The 13,475-nt window shown below is 38.0% G+C and overlaps 1 protein-coding gene, 1 long non-coding RNA gene and 1 pseudogene across 3 annotated transcripts; 2 read left to right on the top strand and 1 right to left on the bottom strand.

Annotated features, from left to right (window-relative positions):
- The first annotated feature begins 435 nt into the window (after positions 1-435).
- LOC145969991 (uncharacterized) lies at positions 436-7,402 on the top strand (annotated as a pseudogene).
- On the bottom strand, positions 3,310-13,077 carry LOC145969784 (uncharacterized). The gene is made up of 13 exons (XM_083096036.1): positions 11,396-13,077; positions 10,811-10,999; positions 10,318-10,553; positions 9,798-10,009; positions 9,643-9,719; positions 9,364-9,560; positions 9,118-9,278; positions 8,858-9,026; positions 8,600-8,793; positions 7,787-7,916; positions 7,488-7,677; positions 7,258-7,400; positions 3,310-7,030 (listed from the first exon to the last, which is right to left on the bottom strand). The coding sequence occupies exons 1-13, from the start codon at positions 12,762-12,764 to the stop codon at positions 4,970-4,972; spliced, it is 5,328 nt and encodes a 1,775-aa protein (XP_082952162.1). The 5' UTR covers positions 12,765-13,077; the 3' UTR covers positions 3,310-4,969.
- On the top strand, positions 7,427-10,186 carry LOC145969785 (uncharacterized). 2 transcript variants are annotated; one of them, XR_014438245.1, is made up of 2 exons: positions 7,427-7,679; positions 8,659-10,186. It is a non-coding gene; the product is annotated as an uncharacterized LOC145969785 (long non-coding RNA). The 2 variants fall into 2 exon arrangements; XR_014438244.1 differs by lacking the exon at positions 7,427-7,679 and adding an exon at positions 7,688-7,879.
- Positions 13,078-13,475: the final 398 nt, after the last annotated feature.

Here is a 13,475-nt window from a genome sequence, read left to right as displayed (position 1 = left end):
TAATTTTTATATTCCATATAATTATATCCAATTTTAGATTTTATTTAAGAAATGGCATTGCAATAGATGTAAAAATGAAAACAAACGTGAAGATTAAATGGCGAACTTCTCGTAATTAGCACTAATAAGAATGTTTGACTATGAAAATAAAAACTATTGACTGAATTTTAAATACTGCATATGCTTTGCATGTTTTCTATTTGTATATTTTTCCAATCATCTTCTATTCTCTAATGCTAATGAGATGAATATCTTGTGAGCGAAACAAATTTATATATGCAGATTTAAACTATCTTAATTCTAATTCTTTATTACATAATTAAAAGATACGTTTATTTTAACAATAATTGCAACATAATTTCGAAAAGTTTATCAAATGTTGAACTTTGAGCATTTTTAGAATATAAAGTTAATAGAAATAGTATCGATCTATGAAACCTGGCCGGATGGGCGATCAAGTTTTACGATGCTTCCGGGAAATTTCCGATGGACCTGCTAGTAGGTTCTGTCTATCAATTGGACAACTTCAACTAATGCATGGACTTGGACTACGAGACGTCGGCAAGTATCTGCCAACAGTACTGCTTAGGTGAAGTCGAAATGCATTTATCTTCGTAAGAACGAATCTGTCTGACTGGCTTTTAAAGATGTTAAAGACAGGTATCAGGAACCGATCAAAAAATTGTACTGGGATGTACCTGCCGGATGCACGGCTAAGAATATTCAGAATGTCGTTCGATAAGTCGCGACTGTGGCCTTCAACGATTCTCCTCTGAAACTGAGGATCGAGATGTCGAAGATGTTACAGAAACGAATCCGAAGCCGTCTTCGCTGGATATTGTTTACATGTAAGTTATATGCGAGCTTCAATCTCTCGACATATTGGAAATTACATGTTCCGTCTTGAAATTACGTGTTACGAGATTCTTTTAAATAGATAAGAAAGTTTGACACAAAAGCTAATAAATAAAATTTTATAGAAATATTTTTTTCAACACGTGACATCGGTTCTTATCAAGCCATATATATGGATGAAATCTCTCTCTTAGATGCATAATCTTATTCATTGTGCTTTTAATAATCCTCGCTGGCACTGTCTTTCATGCCATCTACTCGAAGAAGAATGACAAGACACCTACAGTGAAACGTTGCTCGATATCCTAATTTCTTTCTTTCTGATGTCAAATCTAAAGAAACTCTTCGTGACGTCATATGTGAACTACTTGCATCTGCAATGTATTTCTCGTGTAAAATTTGTTTCCATCAAATTTGTGTTCATTGCAGGGCATATGTTCGTTATAAGTGGTCTGATGCTTAATAAGAAATTTTTGGAAAAGGTATTTAAATAATACATTATACGGGTGTACTTCCAAAAACCGATCACCTCTGATTTGAATGAAATTTTGTAGAAAGTTTCCTTTTAGCTGAAAATACAAGCCTGTAAAAGGAATTTTGGCGACTGCTACAAAAAAGTCATTTTTTTAAAAGCGAGATTCCACATGAGTTTGTAACTTTCCACGCGAAGCGAGGGGGACGGGGTGGATGCGGGAGGGGGGGCCAAAGCCCCCCCCTGCACCCCCCCCCCCCGTGTGTGTGTGTGTGTGTGTGTGTGTATTTGGCTTGTTGCGCGACCTTGTTTACATTTGTTACGATTTGTTTACATTTTTTGCTAGTGACTCGTGATCTACGTTTCGATTTGTGCTGAGTACATATGTATCGTTCAAAGAAGTAACGTTAACTAGTAAGCTAATAAAGCTTTGTTTAGTATTTTTTTGCGTATATATTCTAATCTTATCTATTATTATATATATTTCCCTTATTATTATATTTTTCATTTTCTTTAAAAAAATGACTTTTTTGTAGGAGTCGCCAAAATTCCTTTTACAGGCTTGTATTTTAAGCTAAAAGGAAGCTTTTTACAAAATTTCATTCAAATCGGAGGTGATCGGTTTTCGGAAGTTTATCCCATTATACATACATGAACACATACACATACATTGATATTAAAGATATTATATTATTCTTTTAACAGGGAGTGACCAAGATTGAGAATTATCCTTTCTCAATAATCCTTTCTTAGTCGATACGTTTCTCCTGTTCGTCGAGCGATTTCCTTTTCTGCAGAATATTTCTCCAGGAACTAGACAAGAAGAAATCAGTTCAGAATCTATTTTTCTTATACAGTATACGTTATATTAGGCACGCAACATATTAAAACTTAACAAAACTTATAATTTATAATTTTTTTTAATGTTTGAATATTTCGAGATTAATGAAAATAATAAATTAATTATTTTTACATGTATTGATCTACTTTCTCAATTTAGATTAACACCAGTGTATTCTGCAATAATCGGTCACGTGGTTAACGTGGCTTAATCAAGGTCCACTTTAGTTCAGAATGCGACACGAGAAAGATAAATGTTTTGGCCTCACCGTGAACCAATCTTCTGTACATTAACAATTAAACACAGATAAACTGGTAGATCCTTCAGGCTCATCGCGAATTAGAAATATTGCATATTTATATCAAAAATTATTTTTAAACATAATTTCAAGAAGACTACATGCATATAAAATATTTTATAATTAAAATTCTTCGTAAAAGTTTACATGACATATTATTTGTAATTTTTTAATCTTTACAATTATTATAATTATTATTTTATTTTTTATTTTATTATTATTTTATTATTTTAATATTATTTCATTATTTCATTTATTATAATTATTATTTGAATTCTGAATAATATAATCTTCTTTTTATTTCAAAAAATCTTCCTCATTTGTTTACTGCACATTTATACGGATTTATAGAATTTAAAAGCTTTTAATTTATATGATACTGATAATTTATGTGATACTGATGAACGATAATTTACGGCTATTTTTTTTCTCACACGATTATCTTTTATGATTTGATGCATGTTCCAATCGTGGTACCTCGCCGCGGATACGCAGCTTTTCATATTCTCGTCACTGATCATATATTCCCTGTGGAGATGGCGTAAAATTGGGAAGTGGTTGCTTATCGATGCGATAGCGATCTCAACAGCAATATTCTCGATAACACTTCTTAATTTGGATCCAACATTTATGATCTATTCGCAGTATATTCAAAAACCTAATATTAATTTCGAATGATAAGAATTTAATATTAATTTGAAAAACTTAATATTAATGTCGAAATTTCAAAATAAAATTTTTTGCAAAATTATAGTTAACTATCATTATCGTAAGTATTTTCAAGCAACTTAATTATAGCTACTTAGCTAAGCTACTTATGTAACAAATAATTATAAAATGAAATTATATATTTATATTAATATATTATTCATTTCATTTTTTTTATACATATTAACAATTTTAATATCTTATTCTATAAATAATTTTATTAAATGTGCAGTGAAATTAAAGACATCGCAACCAACGATTTCTTTATGAACGCATTAAAACTCATATAAGAGTCGAATCGTATTGCATTGGTCTTGCATTTGGTTACATTATTTATCAAATATAGATGACACCAACCTATCACGAACACTTTGTATTGTATGTTAATTCAAATACATATTGACGAATTAAAAAAAAATAATTAGATACGTAGATTGATCAGAATGTTTATAAAATTATTCCATTATAATGTGAATTTTTTCATATGAAAAAAATGGTCAAATTGGAGTGATTATTTGCGACACTGTTGTTACTAGTATCGATGTTCTCTATTATTATCATATTTTACAATATAAGAAAGGACTTTACTATCATCGAGGCAGTCATATATTCTCCTCTACATCGATTTTTTTGGTGCATCGGTATCAAGATAATTCTAATTGCGTGCTTCACCGATAATGCAAGTGTATAACTCGTTTCAACTAAGGATTTTTGCATTAAAATATGTGTTAGTTAATAAATTTAAAAATATGTTGATCTTCTTGATTTCAGGATAAGTAAAAAATTTCTTAAAATATAGTGTGTTTATTGTTCTCAGCCGATTGACATATTCCGCGTATTTAGCAAGTGGTCTCATCGAATTGCACATCATAGCGATCATACGATCGCCTCAACATTTAGATAACTTTAAATTGGTTGGTATTACATATATACACACATACACACGCACAATCATCATATATCTGATATACTCGATAAAATCTAACTGATAAAAATAGATAAAAAATATTATCTTTTTTAGTTGGAGATTATATTGTCGCATATAATGCTCACTTTCGGGACTATCTTATTATTAATAGTGTTCGAATCGCCGATACTCAGCCTCGAACGGATATTCTTGCGAAGAGGTATATGCATAATAAATATATTATCGTTACATATATTATTATTATTTAAATTAAAGAGAGAAAGAGGAGATAGAGTCGATATATTTCTGTATATATACATGTATGTATAAGAATTCGTTTTCATTTTTTCCTCTCAGAAAAACGAACGTCATAAAATGATTTCGATGACAGAATACAGATAGAAATCAATACAGTATTATTCGGTCAGAAGATTTTCCGAAAACAATCGTGAACGCGATTTACAAAGTAGTTTTGCTCACTTTACAAAGTAGTTTTCTTTTATATTTTTATTTCCGGCATAAAACTTGAAACTTGCTCGCTTCAGAACCGGAAGTAAGAAAAGAGATAACTCGTGATTTTAAATCCAGAAAACGCTTTGTACATAACGAACACGCAATATACATAAGAAGCAGTATACTTATCGAAATAATGTGAAGAAGAGATATGTGTGCAGCGTAAATATTTTTTTTTAATTTATTAACTTATAAGGATTAAATATATAAATCTTGATCGATTTTTTCATCCTCGTATCTTTTTTCTCGCGCAAGCACTCGTTGCTTCGAGTGCTACGATTCGATCGTTTCGCTTTTTCCCTCATCCTTACCTTCGACCAAACTTGAAGGTAAAGTACGGTCACTTTCGTACGCAATTATCTAAAATCATTTTCGTCAAGTTTCCTCCCGTTCCCAGTCCCAATCCGCTTCCTCCGACTTCCTCTTCCAGTCGGTCCTGTAAATTTCTTCCTCCTCCTCTTCCTCTTCCTCTTCCTCCTCGCCGGGCCAATTAAATCTTCCCGAATCGTCGTCGGTCTCAGATTTAGAGCTCTGCCTATAATCTGCGTCGCGGGTGTCTTTGCTGTATTCCGTCGAGACGGAATCCCTCTCCTCCGTGCCGGATTTCGAACTGGTTCTGTTTTCTTCTGTATCAGTACTCTTGCCACGCAGCAACACGGCTTCTTCGTCGGCGAGCGACTCGGTGTCCTCGGATTGTTCGCCGCTGTGTTCGCGCTTGATCGACGTCTCCTTCGTCGTCTGTTTCGTCTCTGATGGCTGCTCCTTGGGATCCTTTATAATGTACGCCGAGGAGCCTTCCTCCTCCGATCGAGACTTTTGCATCTGCCAGGCCTTCTTGAAAGGATGTTCCCGCTCCTGCTGGACCAGCTTGGGCCTTTCCGGTAGGAGATACTCGGGATCCTCCTCGCTGGCCTGACTCTTCACGATGGATTCCCGTTTAAATAATCCAGTTGATGTCGACTTTGTTGAAGGATCATCGTCTTTTTTCACCACGTTCCATCCAGCGCTCGTCAATTCTTCCTGCGACAATTTTGACAGATCCTGCAGAGATTCCCTCTTGCTTTCCCTAGTCAGCACAAAATTGTGGTTGTTAGCGTCATCCTCTTCTTCCAGGGATGTCTTCTGGCTACCACTGGTGTACGATTGCCTTCGCGAAGTATCTTGACTGCTTTCCCCCTCGCTCAGGCTCGCCTCTCGCGAAGGCGGACCTTGCTCGCGATATTCCCTCCGACGCATGTAAATACCGTCATCCTCGGGCTCGCTCGGCTCCTGAGAGGATCCGAGCAGTTCAATTCGCGCTCCAACGCTAACGGTCCACGAGTCCATGTTGTCCTCACCGGAGACATCGTCGCTCAGCAACGCTATCCTGCCCTCCGCGGAGGATCTACGTTTCAAGGGTTCCGCCTCAGGTTCGCTTCTCTCCTCGGACTGCGATTCTCGCTTCTGAGTGACCAACTGTTCCATAAACTGTTTCCTTCGTATCCTCAATTCGTGTTCCCAGTCCTCCTCGTCGCTCGTTTTCGTCTCGGAACTTGGAACATGTTCCAGCTGCGTTCCTCGAATCGATGGCTCCTCTTCGCTTTCAGAAGACAGTATTCTTTTCGCGACGTCTGCTGATTTTGCGAGAGGTGCTTTCGTTTGTCGCGGTATTGTTTCGTATTGTTCTTTCGCAGAGAGACCCTCCTTTCCGACGAATTCCCAAGAATGATAGTCGTCCGCTTGCTTAGTCGACGCTTTTTCTTTAGATTCAGATCTCCCGAATTGTCGCAAATCGTCGTCGCTCTTTCTTTTGCGCTGCCGCTCTTCCTCACTTTCGCTCTCTCTCGATGTCAATCTCTTGCTATCTTTGGTTCTCGATAGCGAACGCCTACGTTGAGCGGTCTCGTGCTCTCGCTGACTTCTTAGAAATTCGATAGTTTCTTCTTCAGAGTCATCCGTTGCGTATCTCTGATTATTTATACCTCTTTTGCCTCGTACCACGTACTCTTCCGTGTCTCTGGATGGTCTTCTAGTAAATACTATGGCTCGATCTTTACTCGACATTTCGTCGGAATCGTGCGTTTCATGATCGATAAATGACATTCGTCTTCCATTCACTTTCTTTAATATCGGTACGTTTACCGTCTCGTCCTCTGTGTCATGTCCTTCGGGCACAGCCGCACCATGAGCTATATCCTTCTGCCAATCCCACCCGGTAGACGCGATCTCGTCATCCTCGAAAACGTTTGCTTGCTCAACCGTCCCTTTGGCGACTTCCGCCAATTCAGCAAAGCTTTTATCCTCGCTTAAACTCGTCTTTTCTTCTTTGGAATCTTCGAGCATCGAAATGTCCGTGCTTTCCATTATGACATTCTTCACCTCCTGCATCGGAAGATCAAAGAGTAACGTCAAAATAACTGACGCAGCTATTACTATCACTACTTCCAGAGGATCAATCTGTAAGAGTAATGTATTCATTCATATTTCTATCGCATATCGAGCGACTCTAAATGTGACTATCTGATTCTAAAGTTGACATCTGAGATATATATTTCTAGTAGACAGAATACAAAAGCTCTAATAACATTTTAATGAAATAATCAGAGAGACACATTTGGAAATATATGATAAAAAGCTACAAGCTTAATGAAATAAGATTTCCTTGCTTTGCCAGCGCGACTTACTGCTCTAAGAGGTTGAAATTCCGAGGAAAATCTCGTGGTCCCGACATTGTAGAAAAATACCGCGAACTGCGTTAGGTATATGGCGTACGATAACCTGCTGAAGATCTTGAACCAATAGTTGGAGAGGAAATTGTTAACGACACCTACGAAGTAAGTAATCATTCCGTCAATATTCCATTATATTTTCATCAATTTCCGATACGAGTTTGTAATCAATCACTTATTACAACCTCCATGTTCTGTGAAGCAGGCGAATATTGACCAGCATAAAGCCGTGGCCCACAATACTGGTCCGATTACTGCATAGTGAGCTGCTTCTTCGACATTGTACACGTAATCTCGTCTGGCCTGTTGCCAGGGTGAAAATAATGACCATGAACCTAGAAGTGTTGCAATCGACCAACCCAAGATCACCAACACCTGTAAGTAGAACGTTGTCACGTGATCAAGCACCATCACGAAGAAAGAATAGTATAAGAAGAAGAAAGAATAGTAGAAAGAGAGGTAAATATCCATGAAAAAATAATACCTTGTGAATTTTGACATTCTTCCCGGTATAATGTAACAACACGCCGAGGCCGACACCGAAAACGTATGGTGTCGCTCTGTGCAGCGGCAACGCGTAAGTAAGATTAGCAGTCTTGTAGAGGCGCTTTAACCTGCGGTCGAGAATATATTTAATATACGACAATACACAGTAAAAAATTGTGCGTCCATATGTTAAAATTTTCTTGTTACCACGTTTTGATTAGTACTTTAATGTAAAATTAACATACAACATATATGTTATTATTTTTATAACGTTTTCATGTGTTACATTTATGTCAACTTCATAACTTGACACTTTGTATATGTCTCTTAGAAATGGAATATTATTTTTAACACAATTATTTTAAACAATCAACATGTCTCAAAGTCAGTTTAACATTCTAAGAAAAGTTAAAGTGAATCTTCAAATAATCTTGAACTTTGACATACAAAATAATCAAATTTACTAAAATCAAATGTTTCTATTGCAAATAATTTAAGTTAAAATAATTACTATTATATGTTAATATCCTACAACAATTCTTACGAGTTATTGCAACTATTTTTTCATGTAATTTTTAATTAATTTGTATGTTATTTTTACATTACTTAAAGTCACAATAACAAAAATAAATGTAAAGTATTGTGTTAATTATTTCACATTTTTAGTTTGTCAATAAGTAACATACGACGAATGAGTTATTTTAACTTAAAATTTAGAGTGGACTTTCTGGGACATGTGAAAAATGTTATAATTAACATTTTATTTTTTACCGTGTATACGATATCAAGATATTCAAAAATGTATACTCACGACATCCCGTGAAAGATGACAAGAGACAGATAATTGTTCATTGTCGCTATGTATCGTAGAGTAGCGGACAATAGAACGAGGAAGGCTATCAAGAGGACACCGACGAGGAGCTTGTACTGCAGGAAGAAGACCAAGATAGGCGCCAAGAGTGACAGCTGCATATCCAGAGCCAGCTGATGCGTATGCGTGGCGCACTGCAAACGATACGTTCCATCAACGGATTTGAGTCCACCATCTGTCTCCTCTCGCACGACTCACCATCTCCTCGAACGGAAAGAAGTTCTGCACGTATAACAGATTCGTCCAGGCGTTGTGCTTGCAGAGCTCCGCGTTCGCGGTGATGATACTGTTCCATTGCGGACCCGAACCCACGTATTCCATCACGAACGCGTACCAAAACACCACCGCGAGCAACGCCGGTGAAAGTCTGCGAAGATCGATGATGTAAATTAATTTATATTAATTACATTGTTTTCACACGATCGAAGAATAATGTTTCTCTAGTAGGTAGAACCTGCCTGATAAATCTGGCGATGAAGCGACAGAACCAGCGAATCTCACCGCGAATTTTCAGCTCCTCCGCCATATTGTAAGCGGTCAGAAGACCGCTCAGCAGCAGAAACGCATCCGTGTAAACCAAGGATACTCGCAAAATAGAGCTTGCTGGGTTGTTGGCGATCTGACGTTTAAACATCATTTAATATTGATGCGATGTCGGTTTGTGATAAAACGCAAAGCGACGATTTTTCGCCCGACGATCTTACCTCGGTAAGAGAAGCACGATTATTAAACGGTATTCGGGCGATTGCTATAAGCTGGTGAGCAACGTAAAGAGCGATCGTGGCCAGCGTTCTTATTCCGTGAACGCAGGTAATATCCGCACCGTCCGTCGTGTCCTTGAATAAGGCTTTAATCGTCCTCCATAAGGAAAATGACATGATTATCCTCTCAGAATAATTTCCTGCGAAAGAGACATTATTACGCACAATCGCGTTGCTGAATTAAAATATGCTCGATTCTCGTAATTTATCGGAACTACCTACCTTTTCCTTGCGTTTCCACGAAACAATCTCTTACAGTTGCCACGATAACGAGACAAACGACCATTGCGTAAAAATATCTATTCAAAATAAAAAATAACACACGTAAATTTTATTGATTACTACTTCTTTAAAATACAATGGAAAAAAAAACGTACAGAACGCCGATCGTTTCCTTCGAATAAGTTTGAGACTTTTGTTTCACGTAACACATATTAGGATCGACGTCCACCGTAAATCTAATTCCAACAGTTCCATTGTAATCCTCTAAGGCACTTTCTAACGCACGTTCGGCGTCCTTAGCGGAACACGCCGCAGGTAGACAGAGCGCCCAATTGATTGTAGTAAATTTCGGAATGAAATGACCTGGCTGCAACATTCAATGGATTGCTAAAAAGCTTCCAATTTAAAAACAACTCCCGCTCAAATTAAATGTCACATGTATATCTGATTGTTTTAACGAAAAATGAAGAGAAATAGATTCAAGAGCAAACTTCTCTGATTTTATTTCTCAAAAATTCATGAAATAAATTTATATTATATTTTATTTACAGTGTTATTTTGTATATATTAGTACTATTCTATTTTTTAATTTATCTGAGAATTTTGTAAAAAAATGCAGATTGAGAATGTATAATTTTTCATAGCTTATTTCGACTTGAGAGCAAGTTCTCTTACGTCGTGCATGCTTGCTCGTATAAAAGCGCGCCCCTGCATTAGATTGACCGGCAGCCTCATGTCTGGATGGGAAGCGTGCAGGTCCATAGTAGCCAAGCAATATTTCCCTTGAATTCTTATCGTTCTCTCATCTACTTTAACATATGCCAACACACCCAAGCATTGATCGTAATCCCCGAGCTGATTCACGTTTCCTCGTAACAAGCCCGACGGAATCTTTGCGCTCGCATCCAACACTAGAAGCAAGATAGCTCTCTTTTAGATCCGATAAAACGCATTTTGTTTGCAAATGCATCAAAAACATTCAAGCATTATAAAATAAACGTAATTGAGACTTTTGAGATTAAAAAGAGTTTCGTTAATACGCATGTTTTTTCTCAAAAAAATAATTATTGAATTAAATATTGAATATCTCCTGGCTAAAGTGATAATAATGACTTTGGCTCGTCAATGCGAAAATAGAATGAACAGTTATTTCTGTCAATCGACTCACTTTGCAGCGCCCACAACTTGTAACCTCTCAATTGTCGCAGGAATATCTTGCCGTGTTGCTGACACTCGAGGCTTTCAACATTCGCAAAATTTGGCACGAAGGTCGGCACACGCAGAATTGCATCATTCAGTTCGGACAATGTGACAGATGCGTCTGTACGTTTCTTCGGTGTTGGCTTTGTTTCTTGCTCTAAAAGTATTAATCAATTAAAATTTCTTACAACAAATTACTTCGAAAAGTTGAAACGTGATTCTGCCTATTTTCAAATACGCTCTTAAAAATACATAATACTTATAATATATTTGTACTATCAAGGTATTACTTTTATAAAGAAAAAAAGCTATTCGGCGCGCGAAAGAAGTTGAAAAATTTTTCCAATTATTTCAAGAAAAACAAGCAAAAATTTCTGTAAGCAAAGGAAAATTCAGCGAAAAACAAAAAGATTACAGGCTCTGTTGGATATTGCTTTAGTTAGATTATTACTTAAGATACTACCACATTGGCGCTTATTCACCTGGAAACGCTATAAACATCTTTAGATAAACTCGCGCTTTTCATATTGAACCATTTTCACATAATACTCACTCTTCACTTGCGAAACTTCCATCGACGGCTTCGAGGTTGCTTTTGCCGTTACTTTTTTGACATCCGCCTTCTCTGGTTGTTTCGCCTGCTCCTTGATCCTCGGCGCAGGTGTTGAAGTTTCCGGTTTCACGCGCGTCTTCGATCTTTCGTCTGCTATTTTTGTTGCAGTTTTAGGTACCTCGGTCTTAGGCTCAGGAGTAGCCTTGACCGATTCAATTTTTCTTTTACTCTCGGATAATTTTTCGCTAACTTTGATTGATTTCTTCGCGCTCTCGACAGGTTTTCTCATGCTTTCGATTGATTCAAGTTTTTTCGTGCTTTCGATTGTCTTTTTTACGCTCTCAACTGCCGGCTTTGTGACATTAGTCGGTCTTTTAGCTTCATGTTTTGGCTTTTCCACATCGCGTTTGCTAAGTACAATAGTTTTGTCTTTATCGGCGAGTCTTACTTTTTCCAACTTTCTAGGTGATGGAACGATTTCTCTTATATCATCTTCCTTACTTCCATCTTCATCCTCGTCACTTTGCGGAACCTGAATTTTTTGTTTTTTATGTGATACATCGACTTGTTTTTTAAGTGGTTCTATAACTTTTCGCCTATCTACTTTGGCTTTCTTTTCTTCTTCTTCATCATCTTCCTTCTCTTCATCATCATCAACTATATTTTTACTATATTTCATCGATTTAGTTTTAACTTGTATTTTAGTTTCTTCTATTCGTATTTTTGAAGTTTTCTTAAGGATCTTTTTCTCGTCTTCATCATCTTCATCATCATCATCATCATCATCATCGTCATCATCATCGTCATCTACGTCGTCATCGTCATCATCATCATCATCATCATCATCACTTTCATTATCGTCTTCGCGAACAACAGTTTTATCCAATTTGTCTTGTTTACTTTTAGCATCTCGATCCGATAGTTCAGTCTCGGTATCGTCCTCATCTATCCGATCTCTCTCAAAATCCTCTCTTGATTCTTCATCTTCTTCTATCTCCACATCTTCATCATCGTCAACTTCGACACTTTCTGCCTTGTGCTTTTTCGACGTAAATCTGATCGGATCCTTGTCTCTCGGACGTTCCGCGGTCCGAATCTTCTCCGTTCCAATGTCTGACTCGGCAGGTGGTTTCCGGTCAGCAGCGGTAGTTCGCGATGTTATGCCCTCGTGCCACTTTCGAGCCAAGTGCACCGGTTTCCCGGTCGTTGTCGTTTTGTCCGGGCAGGCTCTGTCGTGCGTTGGAACGCAGACCGAGTGCGGCGTTTGCGGCGCGATATCGCGTATTCGGAAGCCGTAGCAGGTGGCGTAGAATAATACGATCAAAGCCAGTAGCGCGACAGCGAACTTGCCCGGAAGGGCGATAGCCATGATAAGGCGACCTTCGCATGGAAATGGCGAAGCTTGGACGTCGCTCGCGAGGCTCGATCTACGGCGATGACGACGACGACGACGACGACGACGTCAGCTGTTGGTTGACGTACAGCAACAACTTGCCTTCGAAGAGCCCGTTTAATGTCCCGCGTCTCCTCAGATCCACCGCTCTCCCTTTCACGATCGCGAGAGAAGAATCGGCCGCGAATTATCGACGATATCGTCGCGCTGATCACCCTCCGACGTGGCAAGATCCCGGGCCACCACGTCCACAGCCGGTCGTGCCTTCGGGGAAATTAGAGCGCATGGCATCGGCCCAAGCAGCTAGGAGTTTTATTTAGCATCAAGTTTTCGAGGCAGTCGACCGCCGCCGTGGCGGCGGCAGAAGCAGCCTCTTCCACGTCGCAGCTGCGACTGCGTCGATTCTACCCCGGGAACCGGTTGATACGAATCTTTCGTTAAGCAAGATATATAGGGAAACTTGTAGCGTGAATTTTCACTTTGTAATTCCGCGTGTGTCCGCGGGTCTTCGACTTCACGTGTCGTAGCCGCGCGAGAGTACACAGAAAAAAAGGACATTCTTGTTTTGAAAATATCTTTCGTTTTAACATGGAAATCTTGAAATAAGATTATATTGCGTTAATTAAAGAAAAATATAATAGCTTGAATAATTGCTTACTTGAATGAAGCCATTTTATATAGTTGAAT

Source organism: Camponotus vicinus, unplaced genomic scaffold (assembly GCF_025532165.1).
Source record: "Camponotus vicinus isolate PSW18456_S1 unplaced genomic scaffold, iyCamVici1.0 SCAF_4, whole genome shotgun sequence".
NCBI classification, from domain to species: Eukaryota; Metazoa; Arthropoda; class Insecta; order Hymenoptera; family Formicidae; genus Camponotus; species Camponotus vicinus.
The sequence above is the reverse complement of the archived record's forward strand: the minus strand, read 5'-3'. Positions and strand labels throughout refer to the sequence as shown.